Consider the following 18,102-nt stretch of genomic DNA (forward strand, 5'->3'; position numbering starts at 1 on the left):
TTTCTAAAAATGCCAAAACATTACAAGAGTAACATCAAGACCCTTGATCATAGATTTCTATAATAAATATAATAATAATGAAAAAGTCTGAAATATTTTAAGAATTACCAAAATGTGACAAAGGGACACGAAGTGAGCAAATGCTTTTGGAAAAAAAGGAAGCCAATATACCTGCTCAACACACAGTTGCCACAATCCTTCAATGTGTAAAAAACACAAACATCTGTAAAGCACAATAAAATGAGGTATGCTTGCACAGTTAACATCAGACTTAAGAGTGAAAGAGTTAAAAGCTTTCCCCCTATGATCAAAAAGAAGACAAGGATGTCTATCCTCACCACTTCCATTTAACGTTATACTGGAGGTTCTAGCTAGGGCTATTAGGCGATAAAAAGAAATAAAAGGCATCCAGATTGGAAAAGAAGATGTGAAACTACCTCTATTTTTAGATGACATAATCTTGTATTCAGAAAATCCTAAAGAATCACAAAAAATACTACTTGAACTAATAAGTTCAGAAAGGCTGATACAAGGTCATTATAAAAAATGAATTATCTACACACTAGAAATAAACAGTTGAAAATGAAATTAAGAAAACAATTCCATTTATAACAGCATCAAAAATACTTAGAAATAAATTGAACAAAAGAAGTGCAAGAATTCTGAAAACTACAAAACATAATTGAAAAGATTTTTAAAGGACTTAAATAGAAACAAATCCCACATTCACACATCAGAAGACAAGATGTTAAGATGACAACACCTCCCAAGGGACTTACAGACTATAATCTCTGTCCAAATCCCACCTGGCTTGAAGACACTGATAAGCAGATCCAAAAATTCGTATAAAAAGTCATCCAGTGCAGAATTGCCAAAATAGTCTTGAAAAAGGACAAAGATGGAGCAGTCAAAGCTGCTGATTTCAAAGTTTATTACAAAAATACAGTAATCCAGACTGTGTACTGTGGACATGAGGATAGAAAAAGAGATCAAAGGAACAGACAGAGAGTCCAAAAACAGACCCTCATCTTTATAGTAAACTGATTTTTCTGACGAGGATGTCAAGGCAACTCAGTGGGGAAAAGAATCGTTTTTTTTTTTCCCCCCAACAAATGGTGTTGAGACAACTGGATAGCCACATGCAAAATAATAAAGTTGAACCACTACCTCACATCATATGCAAAATTAACAATATGAATCACAGGACTAAAAGAAGAACTAAATGCTAAGAACTTTACAAGTCTCACAAGAAAAAACAGGAGTAAATCTTCATGATGCTAGGTTAGGCAAAGCAGTTTTAGATATGACACTCATAGAACAAACAACAAAGGAAATAGATAAACTAAACTTAAAATTAGTAACTTCTCTACTTCAATGAACACCATCAAGAAAGTGAAATGATAACTCAAAGAATGGGAAAAAATATTTGCAAATCATACACCCAATATCTCTATATGAATATATAAAGAAGTCTAACAACTCAATAATAAAAATAACTCAATTTCAAAATGGACAAAGGATACAATTTACAATTTCTCCAAAGAGAAATTACAAACAGCCAACAAAGCATACATGAAAAAATACTCAATATCATCAACTACTGGGAAATGCAAATCAAAGCCATAATGAGATAGCACTGCACACCTACTACAATGGTTATAATGAAAAAGACAAATGTAATGACAAGAGCTGGCAAGGATGTGGCAAAACTGGTACCCTCATAAACTGTCGGCAGGAATGCAGAAGGGTAAGATCACCTTCCGAAACAGTATGGCAGTTTCTCAATACACTGTGGAGAGTTACCACACGATCTAACGATTCCACTCCTAGGTATATACCTAAAAGCAATGAAAGCCTATGTTCACACAAAAATGTGTGCATGAGCATTCACAGCAGCATTATTCAGTCGCCAAAAAGTGGAAATAACCCAAATGCCCATCAGCTGACAAACAAACAAACAGAACACAGCACAAACAGTGGACTATTATTCAGCCATACACAGGAAGGGAGTGCTCGTACATGCTGCAACACGGGTGGATCCTGAAAGTTACATGGAAGTCACTGATAAGTGTTACTGTCCGTCATAAATAAATGTCCAGATAAGGCAAATCTGTAAGACAGAAGATAGATCACAGCTCACCTAAGCCTCCAGGAACTGGAAGTAAAAGGCGAGTGAGCTACTGGGTATGGGATTTCTTTGGGGAGTTATGAAAAGGTTCTAACAGTGACTGTGACGATGACTGCATCACAGTGTGATGATGACGACTTCCCATTTGTGAATATACTAAAACCACTGAACTGTAAATACTACATAGGTGACTCTATGGCAGGTGAAATCTATCTCAATAAAACGGCTACATTTAAAACAAAGACCCCCCAGAAGGCTTTGAACAGCACTTCCACAGGCTGTGCTTACACAGGAGGCAGCCTGACAGCATGGTTCGGATCAGCTCCATCACTGACCAGGTGCACTGACCTTGGGACAGTATTTGACCACCTCCACAGGCCTCAGCGCCCTCAAAACAGGAAAACAAAAACAACTCCCTTCCAGGGTGGCTGTAAGCTTTAAAGGAAGCAATCTCCATACAGGCTGGGGCACAGAGGCTGGGTTCAGAGGCCACCATACTCAGTCAGAGACCCTACACCCTGGGACCAGACTGTTGTGTCTCAGGGAACCAGAGCAAACCAGACAGCAGATAAAGGAACAGGATGCCTGAAGAGAGGGCAGGAAGACCTTTGGGAGATTCCTGGCAGAAAAAGCCCAGGATTACCTGCTGGCTTTGGTCCTTCTGTTCGTTTAGATCGTGTGAAGGCATGGCCTCATTTCCCTTCCTGGTGACTTCTTCTATTCTCTCTTCACACTGCTCCTTCACCTCTTTCATCTGACTGATGCACTGGTTCCTGTGAAGGTGGAAGAAAGCAAAAGAAAAGGACAGCTGTTCAGAGACACTATTTAAGTTTGGCCCTGCTGTGACGGTAAAATCCAATTCCCAGACAGACACAGCTCATCTCTTTCTTGCTTCCTGTACTTCATCTGAAAAGTCACTAAGGCAGGGCAACAGTATGTTTCACTTATTAAATGACATGAAAACTGGAGTCAACTGAAACTTCCAAAAAATATGTCATATTGTTCTAAAATAAATGAACTTAAGTGGTTAAAAAAAATTTTTTTTAATATAATCTGTGGCATAATAAAAAAAAATGTGATCTTTATCCCCAGCTATCAGCAGAGCTCCTACACCTTTTGGAATTTCCTGAGTAACAGTGTCTTCTGCTATACATAATGAGCCCCTGCACACCATACCTGAGTTTATGCTAAGGAGCTGACTTACTGAGAGGAGCCTACACAGCTTCAGGATGGGGGCTGGTGGCCACGGGAGCCAACTGCATAATGAGAGGGTTGGAGCTTACAGCCCCATTTTCTAGGAAGGAGGGAGAGACTGGAGATTTAGTTCAGTCATATGGCCATTCAACGAGTCACGCCCATGTAATAAAACCTCAGATAAGCACCCTAGATCATGAGGCTCGGCGAGCTTCCCATTTGGTGAACATCTCTGTGAACCAGTAAGGAGGCAACCCAACTCTAACAGAAGCCCCTGCCTAACCCCTGCTTCCACCCTAGGCCTTGCCTCATGAGCCCCTACCAATCAGCACTTGCTAAGTTGTATCCTTTATAATAAAACTGCAATTGTAAACACAGAGCTTTCCTGAGTTCTAGAGAATTATTGATCCTGAGGGGGTTGTGGGAAGCCCTGAATCTGCAGTTAGCCAGGCAAAAAGTACATGTGGCCTGGGGCCACCAAGAACTTACGGCTAGCATCCAAAGGAGGGGTAGTCTTGCAGGACTGAGCCCCCTAACGTGGGGTTTGTGCTAACTCTTAGTGGTGTCAAAACTGAATTGGATTTGGGGAAGACAGAATAGATGTATTTTTCACTATTCCTCCACTAAGCACAGCTAGAACTCTGGACATTATATTTTCAACAAACAGAAGTAGACTCTGAAAGATGGAGTGATGAAGGCAGACTGGTTAGGGACCTCAGGATCTAGAACAACACAGTGGTGTACCTGGAGAGTACATGGCAAGTCTGCATTTCCACCCCACTCTGACACTAACAAGGTTCCCCTCCCTCTCCCCAGGCAGTGGTGGCATGTCAGTGAAGAGCCAGGCTTTCACCACCAACTGCTCAGAGGTGTCAAAGATCATTCATCGTATCAAGAACCAGGAAGATCTTAAATTGAACGAAGAGAGACAACCAACAGATATCAAACCAACATAACAGAGAAGTTGAAATGATCTGACAAAGATTTTAAAGCAGTCACTTCATTAGATATGTTTCAATGAGTAATTAAAACATGCTTGGAACAAATGAAAAATTTAATAGTTTCATCAAAGAAATAGAAAGTTTCAGCAAACAAGAGAAGATATAAAGAAGAACCAAATGGAAACTTAATGCAATAATTAAAATTTTAAAACTCAGAGTAGGTAAAGAACCAATGAACTGGAAGATACAACAATAGACATCACCTAATCTAAACACAGAGGAAACAGACTTAGGGAAGAAAAAGGACAAAGCTTCATGGACCTACATGACAATTACAAAGGACCTAACATTCACATCATCAGAACCTGTGTAAAAGGTTTTCTCAGCAGGTTCACATAACTAGTCACCTTCACACTGGTCCTCAAGACACTACTCTTAACTTGCTACCCTCCATGACTATATGATACTATCTGCCCTGCCCAGGTCACTCTGAGCTCGCCAGGTTCTTTCTCTCCTAAATTATCTCATCTTCCTTCTCAGCTCCTAGGACTCAATTATAAATAGCCTCTCCTAAGAAGTCTTTTTTGGAGGGGTAACAGATAAGCATTGATGAAAATGATCTAGGTTAAAAAATAATATTTAAGAGACAGGCACCTTCAAAAAGTATGTAAGTTAGCTTCAGATTTGGCTAGGTGAAACAAAAAGGCCAAAAGATAGCAGTTTATATTTTCCTCACATAAAAGTAGTTCAGAGTTGGTATGGCAGCTTGGAGTCATCACAAATTCAGGTTTCGCTTTCAGTTTTAAAATCCTAGCATTGGTTTCTACCCCCCCATGATTACCTCATGACCCAGGATGGCTACAAGTAGTCCAGCCATCTTGTGTGAAGCCCAGGCAACAGGAAGCAAGGAGGAGAAAAGGCAAAGAAAAGGGATGTGCACTGAACTATCCTCATATTCAGAAGTTCTCCTGTAAGTCCCACCCCGCAATTTCCTTTCCCCACTGGCCAGAATTTAGTCACCTGGCCATACCTAACTGCAAGCAGGGACCAGAAATGTAGTATTTTTCTGGTAAAAAGATAAGTGGGTGGATAAGCACTGACCAGTCTTTGCCACTGAGAGCTTCAAAATGTTTTGAGTTACAAAACATTGATAAAATAATTGAAGAGTGTCCCAGGTTAAGAACACAATCAATTACATACCATTATGTTAATTTACATGGATTAGAGTTGAAGACAGCAGTACAAATTTATGTTTAATTTAAATACAGATAGACACATACAGAAAGTATACACACATACATGTCTCTTTGCTCCATCATCTGAGAGGACCTAGTAGCAATGAGATCCTAGTAGCAAAAAGCACACGTAGTGCCCAGACCTGGTTTCTAAAACACCTTTCTCCAATAAAGAAAACAAGGACTCCTTGGAGAAATGGCTGACTGGATGATTCCAGGACTGGGCCAAGAAATATATGAAAATAAGTCTGAAGCATCTTTTGGTGCCAGATTATAAAAAAATAATTTAAAAGTGGGGTGGGAAGACAAACCCACAATATCATAAGTATGTCAACTGGATAAAGGAACTAACTGAAAAAGTTGCCAGTGGCCAAAGCTGGAAAATTTTAAGAAAAATAAATAAATTAGTATTGGATTATAACCTAAAAGTATAAAATAAACATCCACTAATCCATACTGATATCAATCATTAGACAAACAAGAAGAGTCACATCTCCTGTGCAGGAAAATTCCAGACAACTTCATGCAGACACTCCACCCTTAGGGAAGTGGAGCATAATTTCCCAATCTTTAGGCATAGTGAATTTCTTCTAAAGATTACAGCATAAAAGGAGAAAAAACAGAGTAAGTTTACAATGAAAAAAACCTGATAAACATTACCTCAATCAGATGCTCAACAGTGGTAAGTCATACTGATGCATATACCCTTGATGTGAAGCCATGAGAATGGCATTTCACCTCTGTGGCCTTCCCCTCAAAAATGGGTTGCCCTTGTTTCACCATGAGAAAAAACATGAGATACATCCCAATTGAAGGACATTCTACAAAATGCCTGGACAGCACTCCTCAAAACTATCAAGATCATTAAAAAGTAAAGCCTGAAAAAAAACATGATAAATACAGCATAATTACCACACTCTCTGCCTGGTATATAAGAAGAAAACCTATAAATGAGCCATGTCATGATCTGTGTGCTTTATTATTTGTGAATCTCAGTTTTCATGCTGACATGTTAGACTCCTTTTGTATTATGTAAATCCAGGAATTATATAAGCTTGGATTAAAACAACTATGCAACTTGTTAAGTTGTATAAGACTTGTAGACTTTGCTAATTTAATAATGCCACTTGTACAGTTAGGTTACACCTAATTAAACAAATAAATTCTTGAAAGTTAAAAAAAAGTAAAGCCTGAGAAACTATCACAGCCAAGAGAAGCCTAGGGAAACATAACAGATCAATGTAATGTACACCTGGAACAGGAAAAGGACAAAACTAGGGAAAAACTGAAGAAACATTGAATAGAGATGAACTTCAAGATAAAAATAAGGCATATATATTGGGTAATCAATCGTGACAGGTCAGATCAGATCAGATTAGTCGCTCAGTCATGTCCGACTCTTTGCGACCCCATGAATTGCAGCACGCCAGGCCTCCCTGTCCGTCATCAACTCCCGGAGTTCACCCAGACTCACGTCCATGGAGTCAGTGATGCCATCCAGCTATTTCATCCTCTGTCGTCCCCTTCTCCTCCTGCCCCCAGTCCCTCCCAGCATCAGAGTCTTTTCCAATGAGTCAACTCTTGGCATGAGGTGGCCAAAGTACTGGAGTTTCAGCTTTAGCATCATTCCTTCCAAAGAAATCCCAGGGCTGATCTCCTTCAGAATGGACTGGTTGCACCTCCTTGCAGTCCAAGGGATTCTCAAGTCTTCTCCAACAGTTCAAAAGCATCAATTCTTTGGCGCTCAGCCTTCTTCACAGTCCAACTCTCACATCCATACATGACCACTGGAAAAACCATAGCCTTGACTAGACGGACCTTTGTTGGCAAAGTAATGTCTCTGCTTTTGATATGCTATCTAGGTTGGTCATAACTTTCCTTCCAAGGAGCAAGCGTCTTTTAATTTCATGGCTGCAGTCACCATCTGCAGTGATTTTGGAGCCCCCAAAATAAAGTCTGACACTGTTTCCACTGTTTCCCCATCTATTTCCCATGAAGTAATGGGACCCGATGCCATGATCTTCGTTTTCTGAATGCTGAGCTTTAAGCCAACTGTTTCATTCTCCTCTTTCACTTTCATCAAGAGGCTTTTTAGTTCCTCTTCACTTTCTGCCATAAAGGTGGTGTCATCTGCATATCTGAGGTTATTGAGATTTCTCCGAACAATCTTGATTCCAGCTTGTGCTTCCTCCATCCCAGCGTTTCTCATGATGTACTCTGCATAGAAGTTAAATAAACAGGGTGACAATATACAGCCTTGATGTACTCCTTTTCCTATTTGGAAGCAGTCTGTTGTTCCATGTCCAGTTCTAACTGTTGCTTCCTGACCTGCATACAAATTTCTCAAGAGGCAGATCAGGTGGTCTGGTATTCCCATCTCTTTCAGAAGTTTCCACAGTTTATTGTAATCCACACAGTCAAAGGCTTTGGCATAGTCAGTAAAGCAGAAATAGATGTTTTTCTGTAAGTCTCTTGCTTTTTCGATGATCCAGCAGATGTTGGCAACTTGATCTCTGGTTCCTCTGCCTTTTCTAAAACCAGCTTGAACCTCAGGAAGTTCACAGTTCACATATTGCTGAAGCCTGGCTTGGAGAATTTTGAGCATTACTTCACTAGCGTGTGAGATGAGTGCAATTGTGCTGTAGTTTGAGCATTCTTTGGCATTGCCTTTCTTTGGGATTGGAATGAAGACTGACCTTTTCCAGTCCTGTGGCCACTGCCGAGTTTTCCAAATTTGCTGATACTTCATACTAATGCAAAATGTGAACAACAGGAATCTGGTGTGGGTTGTACAGGAACTTCCTGTACTGTCTCGACAATAAGACTGTAAATCTAAAGCTGTTCAAAAATTTTAAATTATTTTTAAAAATTAAAAACTAAAAAATAAAATAAAATAAAAAATAAAAAATTAAAATTAAAAACTGAATTGGAGAACATCTGACTGGTGTCAGAAAGTTATTATTGGGACATACAATCTAATTCAGCCTGAACTCCCAATTAGATATTTCAAGACATCGCTTCAGCTTCCTGCCTGGAACTTATTTTACGAATATTTCCAGTGTCAGAGCTATGAAGTAATTGAATTACCCACTTGTACAAATAAGAAGGCCAGAAATAACCAATGTAGGTGAGGGTGTGGAGGAAAGGGAACCCTTGTGCCCTACTGGAGAAGGAAATGGCAACCCAGTCCAGTATTCTTGCCTGGAGAATCCCATGGTCAAAGAGCCTGGTGGGCTACAGTCCACGGGGTCACAAAGAGTCAGATATGACTGAGTGACTAACACTCGTACCCTATTGGTGAGAATATAAATTGATACAACCACTACAGAAAATAGTATTGTGGTTTCTCAAAAAACTAAAAAGAGAACTACCATATGACCAATTTTACAGAAAAAAACAAAACCATTAATTCAAAAAGACACATGCACCCCAATGCTCACAGCAGCATTATTTACAATTGCCAAGATATGGAAGCACCATGCTGCCGCTGCTAAGTCACTTCAGTCGTGTCCAACTCTGTGCGACCCCAGAGACGGCAGCCCACCAGGCTCCCCTGTCCCTGGGATTCTCCAGGCAAGAACACTGGAGTGGGTTGCCATTTCCTTCTCCAATGCATGAAAGTGAAAACTGAAAGTGAAATCGCTCAGTCGTGTCTGACTCCTAGCGACCCCATGGACTGCAGCCCACCAGGCTCCTCCATTCATGGGATTTTCCAGGCAAGAGTACTGGAGTGGGGTGCCATTGCCTTCTCTGATCTCACACGCTAGTAATGCTCAAAATTCTCAAAAGGCAGGCAATACGTGAACTGTGAACTTCCAGTTGTTCAAGCTGGTTTTAAAAAAGGCAGAGGAACCAGAGATCAAACTGGAGTGGGTTGCGCCATTGCCTTCTCCGATGGAAGCAACCTAAGTGTCCATAAATAGATGAATAGATCAAAAGTGTGATACATGTATGTGTGTGTGCACACACATAGGAATACTACTCAGTAATTAAAAAAATGAAATTTTATCATCTTCAGCATATGGATGGACTTGGAGGGCATTATGCCAATTGAAATAAGTCAGAGAAAGACAAATACTGTATGATACCACTTCTATGTTGAATTTAAAAAATACAACAGGCTACTGAATATAAAATAAAAAAGAAGACTCAAAGATATAAACTAGTTACCAGTGGGGAGAGGGAAAGACAGAGGGGAAATATAGGAGAAATATAGTGGGGAGAGAGAGGTACAGACTACTGGGTATAGATAGGTGTATACTGTACCACACAGGGAATCTTGCCATTATTTTGTAATAACTATAAATGGAAACAGTACTGGGTTATAATCCAGTTCTACAATTATAAAAATTGTATAATTTTTAAAATTTAAAATTATTCCCAATATAAAAATACAGAAAATACCAAAGAGAAAGATAAGAACGTGAGGATTCCAGGAGTAGTTTTGTTATACATTTGTTTGGAGTTTCGGACAGAGAAGCAAGGGAGAAAGGGGTCAAAAAGCACTGTAAGACAGAACAGCTGGAAATTATTTAGAATTAATAAAAAAGAACAACAGACCTCAACAGACTTGAAAAAATAAATATTTCCCCCAAAAAGAAATAGCAATTAAATAAATACATATACACATACACACATACAAATAAGGAAGTTAGGAGTGATCAGACCAACACTGACAGGGTCACAGAGACACAAAGAGGTAAGGCTGAACCCAGAAACCAGACTGAGCAGGGCTCTCTCTATCCCCTGGCTGCCTCTTTGGAGCTGCAGGTATTTCAGAGCCAAGTGTAACTGTACTCAACCTCTCACTCTTGCAACAAACCTTTAGTTCAAAGGACTTGCTGGGTCTCAGAGTACCACACACAGAAGGGCATCAGAACTGCAGAAAAAAAGGGAAGACAGAGCATCTGACCTTGGACAGCAATATAGAGATCAAGGAAAGACCTGGTGAAACATTCATGGAAATAAAATTCTCATGAACATACAAGCCATAGGAGGTGGACAGTGCACAGTAGCCTAAACGGAGCAAACAAAAAGATGCCTGTGTCAGCAAAGAACAAAATATGTGCAAGTCACTGTGATCAAACAACTTCCCAGAAGCTCAGGATTGGCAATGAGCAGGTGCACAGCCATTTCCAAACTTGTAAATCTACGAAAGGGAAATACCGTTTTCACTTGCTCTCAGCCCTTCCAAAAGCAAGTACAAAGAGCCTTGCACGAGACCATGGCATCCGGTCCCAGGACTTCATGGCAAACAGAAGGGGAAAACACAGAAGCAGTGCTGGGCTTCCAGAATCACTGAGGACGGTGACTGTAGCCATGAAATACAAAGACGCTTGCTCCTCAGAAGGAAAGCTACGGCAAACCTAGACAGTGTATTAAAAAGATAAACATCACTTTGCCGACAAAGTTCTGTATAGTCAAAGCTATGGTTTTTCCAGTGGTCATGCACGGATGTAAGAGTCAGACCACTGAAGAACATTGAGCACCGAAGAACTGACACTTTCAAACTGTGGTGCTGGAGAAGACTCTTGAGAGCTCCCTGGACTGCAAGGAGAGCAAACCTGCCAATCCTAAAGGAAATCAACCCTGAATATGCATTGGAAGTTCTGTTGCTGAAGCTGAAGCTCCAATACTTTGGCCACCTAATGCGAAGAGCTGACTCATTAGAAAAGACCCTGATGCTGGGAAGATTAAAGGCAAAAGGAGAAGAGAGCAGCAGAGGATGAGATGGTTGGATAGTATCACTAACTCAATGGACATGAATTGGAGCAAACTCTGGGAGACAGCAGAGGACAGAGGAGCCTAGAATGCTACAGTCTATGAGGTCACGAAGAATCAGACACAACTTATCGAACTGAACAATAACAATACATCAAAGAAAAAAGAGGGCTGGGGTCATGGGCAGCTGGTTGTCTCTGAACACCAAATTTCCTGTGTCTGGGGTATACTCTTTCTATGAAGGAAAAGGGAGAGAAAAATAAACAGACTACAACTTTACTCTCTACCCTCTAAATTGTTTTTACTATCTTACTAAGGGGTTTAGCCAAACTTTTTAAATGTTTATTCTTTTGACCACAAAAGTACTCTGATATGTATAGAGTTTTTGTACGCTACTAAAGTCATTAGCTTAAAACAGACTGTCCTAACTACATGCTGGAGATCTAATCTACGGCATGGTGACTACAGTTAACAATAATGCATTTTATACTTGCAATTTGCTAGATCTTAAGTGTTCTCACCATACACATAAAGGTAAAGACAGGGGATTATGGACGGACATGGGCGTCATTTCACAACGTATAGGTGTATCAAAATATCATGCTTTTATGTCTTAAACACACACAATGATTATTTGTCAATCCTAACTCTATAAAGTTAAAAAAAAACTCCATTCTCACTGCAAAAATTTGGAAAGACACTTAAAAGCCTCAAGGAAACAAAATGTCCACAGTACCAATGCCGAGTGATAAATTACATGAATATTATACCAAACTCCTTAAAGTCTACGACTTTGACTTAGGTCACATCTGAGCACTTTTGGAACACATTTTTAAAGGCTTTTGATTACCGATTTAACTAGTACACCTGCACTTTACAGAGTTCTCAGTTATGTATTTTTTGGTAGATGGAGTTAGTTATTTCCTGCTAAGAAGAATTGCCCTCTTGCATGATGGCTAACAGCCCCTGAGCGGCGCACACGTGATGCGGACAAACTTACAGGTCGTAGGAGAACTTCCTCTCCAGGTTGGTCTGGTTCTTCTGAAACTGGAGGACATCCTGTTGCAGCCTGCCATAACTCTTCTGCAGGGCCTTTAACTGGTCTAAACCAAGAGGAGGACACAAAATGACTGGGGTCGCCGGCACGGCCATCCTGAGCACAGAAGACACACCAACACCCACCATGGGGACACCAAGAGAACAAGGAGGGGAAAGAGGAAGCGATGAGGCCAGGGCCCCACCCCAGGAACCTCCCCACCCGGATCGGGAAGCAGCCCAGAAGGTGTGTGATCCTATAGGAACTAGCACCCGGATTCCTTCCCACATGTTTCTCCTAAATGTCCTTTTGACCTCCAACCCTTACAACGCATCAGGAGGTCCTATCGCCTGTTTCCCTCCTAGACATCACACACCCTGAACTGCTCACAATGCTGCTCTCAGCAGCTCCATATCCTTCAGTCTGAAAAATCGATTTCAACACCTGGTCAGAGAAGCAGCCTCGCCTACGTAATCCCTCCATACCCCATCCTCAGCCCCCAGGCTACCTGCCAGTATCCTTCTCCTGTTATTTGCTCACAGCCCAATTATTCTCTGAGGCCTCCTGTGCACTCAGTCACCGACCCTCCTGTTTGGGAAACAACAGCTTTCTTTGAGGAAATCCATCTGCCCCATGGCTGCAGCCCTGGCTCGTAAAAGCTCTGCAAAAAAAAGCAGCAGCTCACTGACCAACAACTAAGTTTGCGGCAGAAGGAAGAAGTGCCACAAAGGTGACACCGGAATGGGCTGAGGACAGCGACGAGGGCCTGGGACACAGCCCCGGACAGACCTGAGCTTCCCCAAGGTCGGTCATCACAGTTCTAGACCCACAAGGCTCTTGGGGCAGTGGGGAGAGGGGAGACGGGTGTGCTGGGGGGAGCGGTTTAAAATTTTTAAAAAGTGAAAGACACTCTGAACTGCTGATACACACTGCAACATGGATCCACCTCAAAAGCATTTATTTATATGACATGCTTGCAAAGACAAAACTACGGGAGTAGAGACTGTTTCACTGGGTGCCTGAGGCTGAAGTGAGGGCGGCGGGGAGGAATTCCTGGAGTGGGACATGAGCTATGTCTTGACTTTATGTCAAAATACACTGAAAGGTACACTACAAAGGGAGAACTTCATTGTGTATAAATTATACTTCAATAAACCTAACCTAAAAAACATAAATTTCGTAACAAACCAAACCCAGGACGGTGGAATACTACTCAGCAATAAAAAAAGGAACAGACTATTTACTGCAGCCCCAGTAGCACGGATGAATTTCAAGATAATTATGCTGAGTGAAAGAAGGTTCACAAAAAAGGGTATATGCCATCTGATTCCATATACACAAAATCATGAAAACTACAGACTACAGGGACAGAAAGCAGATCAGACAGGGCCTGGGGAGGATTATCAAGGGGCACAAAGAAGCTTCTTGGGGTGATAGACGTGTTCACTGTGTTGATGCTGCGGTGGTTTCCTGAAGAGCCACTCGTGTCAAAACTAGTGGGACCGCACTTTAAATACGTGCGGGGGCCTTCCCTGGTGGTCCAGGGGTTAAGAATCCACCTTCCAGTGCAGGGGACGCAGGTTCGATCTCTAGTTGAGGAGCTAAGATACCACGTGCCACGGGGCAACCAAGTCCATGTGCCACAACTGGAGAAAGCCTGCATGCTGTGACAAAGACCCAGTGCAGCCAAAATAATTGAATATGTGTAGTTTATTACATGTAAATCACACCTGATTAAGGCTGTTTAAAATACTAAGTATAAGATAGGCTGCAGGCTGTATGCCATCCCTGAGGACAGACCAGCAGGTCATCAGCTCTGAGAAACCCCGGCAGTCAACTGACCCATTTAACTTAGTGTAACTCTGCGTTTCCCCTATTAATATTCTTAGAAGCTGGTTTGGAATTAGAGTTCTAGACCAGCACTGCTGAAAAGGACTATAATTAATATAAGCCACACAGATCATTTAAAATTCCCTAGAACCACATTTTTTAAAAGTAAATAAAACCAGGTGAAATTAATTTTAATAATATATTTCATTTAACCCAACAGATCTAAAATATGATCATGGCAACACAGAATTAATGTAAAAAAAAAAAAAAGAATGAGATATTTTATACTTTTTTTTTAATACTAAGTCTTTGAAACCTGGTGTGTATTTTACAGTTGTAGCACATCTCAATTCAGATGTTAAAGAGGAATTGGGACTTCTTGATCTGAATTTAGATTTCATAATATATACAATTAAAATAATACTGGTATAAGCGAGTTGTCCCAAAGATACTTAAGCTTCCCAATAACTGAGACAAGTATCAGTTTTAATTTTAAATTGCAGAAAAGTAAACAAAAATTAAAACTCCAGTTCTTCTGTCCCATGAGCCACATCACAAATGTTTACTGCCCAAACGAGTCCCACATAGTGGGTCTCAGGGCTACTATTCTGGAGCCCAGTTCTAGACTGACCTTCCCATCTTAGAGGTGGAAACTGAGGCTGAAGGCGCTGAGTTCCTAACTAGGGGCACAGGCGAGACCAGGGTCAGGTCAAGGATCACAGGACCCAGTGCTCCCTTCACCAGGTAGTAAGGCTGCAGTGGCCCCTCTGGCCCCTCTGGTCACACCACACAGAGGGGCTCACCCCATCTCCACCGTCTCCACTGCTGCGGAAGGGCCCAAAGAAAAACAAACTCTGGCTGCCAAACTGAGTGAGAGCAGCAAAGATACGCAATTAAATTGGGCTGAATCACTTTTATATAAATTTCATGAAGAAAATCTGAATTCAGGAAACCCAATGAAACGAGAGCATACGTATATCATATATACATAATATGTATATATATAAAACAGACGACACACGTATCATTTATATATTTCTTAATGTATCACAAAATAAGAATCTGAAATCTCCTCATAACAGCTTGCAATGTATTCAATAACACTGTAAAAAGATAAAGACATACAGTTGGCAAAAAGAATAAAGATTACTCAATTACTCCAACACTACCCATCATTAGGGCTTCCCTGGTGGCTCAGTCAGTAAAGAACGTGCCTGCAATGGAGGAGACCTGGGTTCGATCCCTAGGTCAGCAAAATCCCCTAGAGAAGGGAATGGCTACCCATTCCAGTATTCTTGCCTGTAGAATCCCACAGACACAGGAGCCTGGCGGGCTACAGTCCATGGCGTTGTGAAGAGTTGCACATGATTAAGCAACTAACACTTTCACTTTCTACCCATCATCATATTTTGATAAGAGACCCCAGAATAGGATGGAGCAAAGTTGGGTTTTTCCCAACAAACCTGACATCTGGTGTAAAGTGGGGAGTGGAACTTACCTTGCAAGGTTCTGATAAGCCTCTCGCCTGTGGTGATATTATTCACTAAAACGGCCTGCAAAGAAGATAAACATGTAAAATGAAACACTGACAACCCGACAACTTAGAAAAGCCCTGACGGGACGTGACTGTGGGAGAAAGGCTGGGGAGTAGCCCCTGCCCCAGCCCCCCGGTATGAACTTGGATGCCTGGGGAGGAGTAGTATCGGTGTCCCACCACCAGCCTGCAGCCCAGGCAAGGGCAGGCGGCTCCTCTGGCTGTCTCCATTCCATGCCTGCAGAAACAGCAACCCCACAGTAACTGCGGTCTCTCTCTGGGGGAACCCAGGTACAGTCCGTCTCAACCAGAAGTTAAAACTGGCTAGGGGTGGGTGTTCGGCAACCGCTCCACCTGCCTGACAGTCAAAGCTATGGTTTTTCCAGTAGTCATGTATGGATGTGAGAGTTGTACCATAAAGGAGGCTAAATGGCAAGGAACTGATGCTTTTGAACTGTGGTGTTGGAGAAGACTCTTGACAGTCCCTGGACTGCAAGGAGATGAAACCAGTCAATCCTAAAGGAAATCAACCCTGAAATACTCATCAGAAGGACTGATGCCTGAAGCTCCAATATTTTGGCCACCTGATATGAAGAGCTGACTCACTGGAAAAGACTCTGATGCTGGGAAAGACTGAAGGCAAAAGGAGAAGAAGGCAGCAGAGGATGAGATAGTCGGATAGCATCACCAACTCAATGGACATGAATTGAGCCGACTCCGGGAGATAGTGAAGGACAGGGAGGCCTGGCGTGCTACAGTCCATGAGATTGCAAAGAATCGGACACGACTGAGCAACTGAACCACTGCCACCACCTGTGAAGCCTCCTGATCCTTTCTAACTTCCAACATTCCTCCTTCCATCCAGACTGCAAGCTCAGGGGATAGAGGGGGTCACCCCCAGCTAGCTACATGTTGGGAATGCCCACAACAGAGGACAAAGCAAAGGAGGCCTCAGGAAAACAAAGAAGAACACAAAAAAGTAAGCATGTGATCGCGGGGCTCAGTGTAACCAGCAGCCTGTACACAGGCACAGAGTCACCACCAGGTGCCAGGTGGCCCCAGGGCGCTCCACACCTCAGCCCTGTGACCCTCACACAGCTGTGTGAGGAGGCAAAACACAATCCCACTGTGGGGGAAAGGAAACTGAGGCACAGGTGGCTTTAGAGACTTGATTTCACGTGGCCTTCTCAACAGCAAACAGGCATAGCCCAAGTCCGAGCCTGGCAGGCCTGCCCCAGAGATGAAGCTCCTCCTCACTGCACGCCTGCCAAACGGGGATCTGACCCCAGCAGGACTGCAACCCAGTGACAAATGGGGATCCAAACCCCAGCAGGACAGTGATCTAGTGACTGTACCTGGTGCTGTACCCTGAAGGAGAGGTGACATCAAACAGCAGTCTGCATCACACAGGTAAGTGATCTTTTGTACACAGAGCTAAGTAGGCCACAACATGAAGTTTCTTACTGTGTCATAATCAACAAAGTTTGTCGACCGGCTGGCTGTTACCTGAAGACCGGCTTCTGCCCCATTCCTGGGTAAAGGAGGACAATGACGCCCTCCCGGCGCCCTTCTGTGCTTCCATTTCCTGATGGATCTCTCTGTCCAGCCCTCAGTCTTTCTTTGTCCTGGACTGGGCTTTCTAGAGGAAGGTGTTTATGAATACAAGGATGCACACCTAGAAACAAAATCTGGCCAAACGATTCTGGTGTTTATTTCAGGAGGCACAACAGGAAACAAGTCACAGTGATACCATCTGTACAATTAATCTCTCAGGGAGGGAACATCACAACCGTGGCCCATCACCTTCCATGTGGGCCAGCAGGGAGTCATATTCACACAGCTCATAGCTCCTGCTACTCTCAGAAAAGGCTTGCACATCTTCTGTTAAAATGGCAAAAGATGGCCCCAAGACCCAGCAGTCCCACTTTGAGATATATACTCAGAAGAACACAAAGCAGGATCTTGAAGAGATATCTGCATCCATGTTCACAGCTGTACCACGAACTGAAGCAACCTAGGATCCCTCAATGGATGAATGGATAAAGGAAATGCAACATATACAAACAATGGAACAGTACACAGCCTTTAAAAAGAAAGAATGTCACATGCTACAACATGCACGAACCTTTGAGGACATGCTAAGCCCGTGACTAAGTACAGACACTATGGAAAACAGTATGGAAATTACTTTAAAAACTAGAAATAGAAATACCATACAACCTAGCAATCCCATTCATGGGCATGTATCTGGAGAAAACTATAATTCAAATACGCACTCCATTACACACTGTAGTACTATTTACCTTACCAGGACATGGAAGCAACCTAACTGTCCATAAACAGAGGAATGGATAAAAGAGATGTGATACATACACACAATGTAATATCACTCAGCAACAAAAGAGAACAAAGTAATGCCATTTGCAGCAACCTGGATGGACCTAGAGATTGATATTGAGTGAAGTAAATCAGACAAAGAACGA

At 42.1% G+C, this 18,102-nt stretch overlaps 1 protein-coding gene across 5 annotated transcripts in view; it reads right to left on the reverse strand.

The window, feature by feature from the left end:
- GOLM1 (golgi membrane protein 1) overlaps positions 1-18,102 on the reverse strand; it is a 59,485-nt gene that overhangs the window by 11,526 nt on the left and 29,857 nt on the right. For all 5 annotated transcript variants that reach the window (XM_061426071.1, XM_061426075.1, XM_061426073.1 and 2 more), the window contains exons 4-6: positions 15,584-15,638; positions 12,220-12,322; positions 2,772-2,901 (exon numbers count right to left, since the gene is read on the reverse strand). In XM_061426071.1, coding sequence (XP_061282055.1) covers positions 2,772-2,901; positions 12,220-12,322; positions 15,584-15,638 — 288 coding nt within the window. The remainder of the gene's footprint in view (positions 1-2,771; positions 2,902-12,219; positions 12,323-15,583; positions 15,639-18,102) is intronic.

The sequence above is a fragment of the Bos javanicus genome, chromosome 8 (genome assembly GCF_032452875.1).
Source record: "Bos javanicus breed banteng chromosome 8, ARS-OSU_banteng_1.0, whole genome shotgun sequence".
Lineage (NCBI taxonomy): Eukaryota > Metazoa > Chordata > Mammalia > Artiodactyla > Bovidae > Bos > Bos javanicus.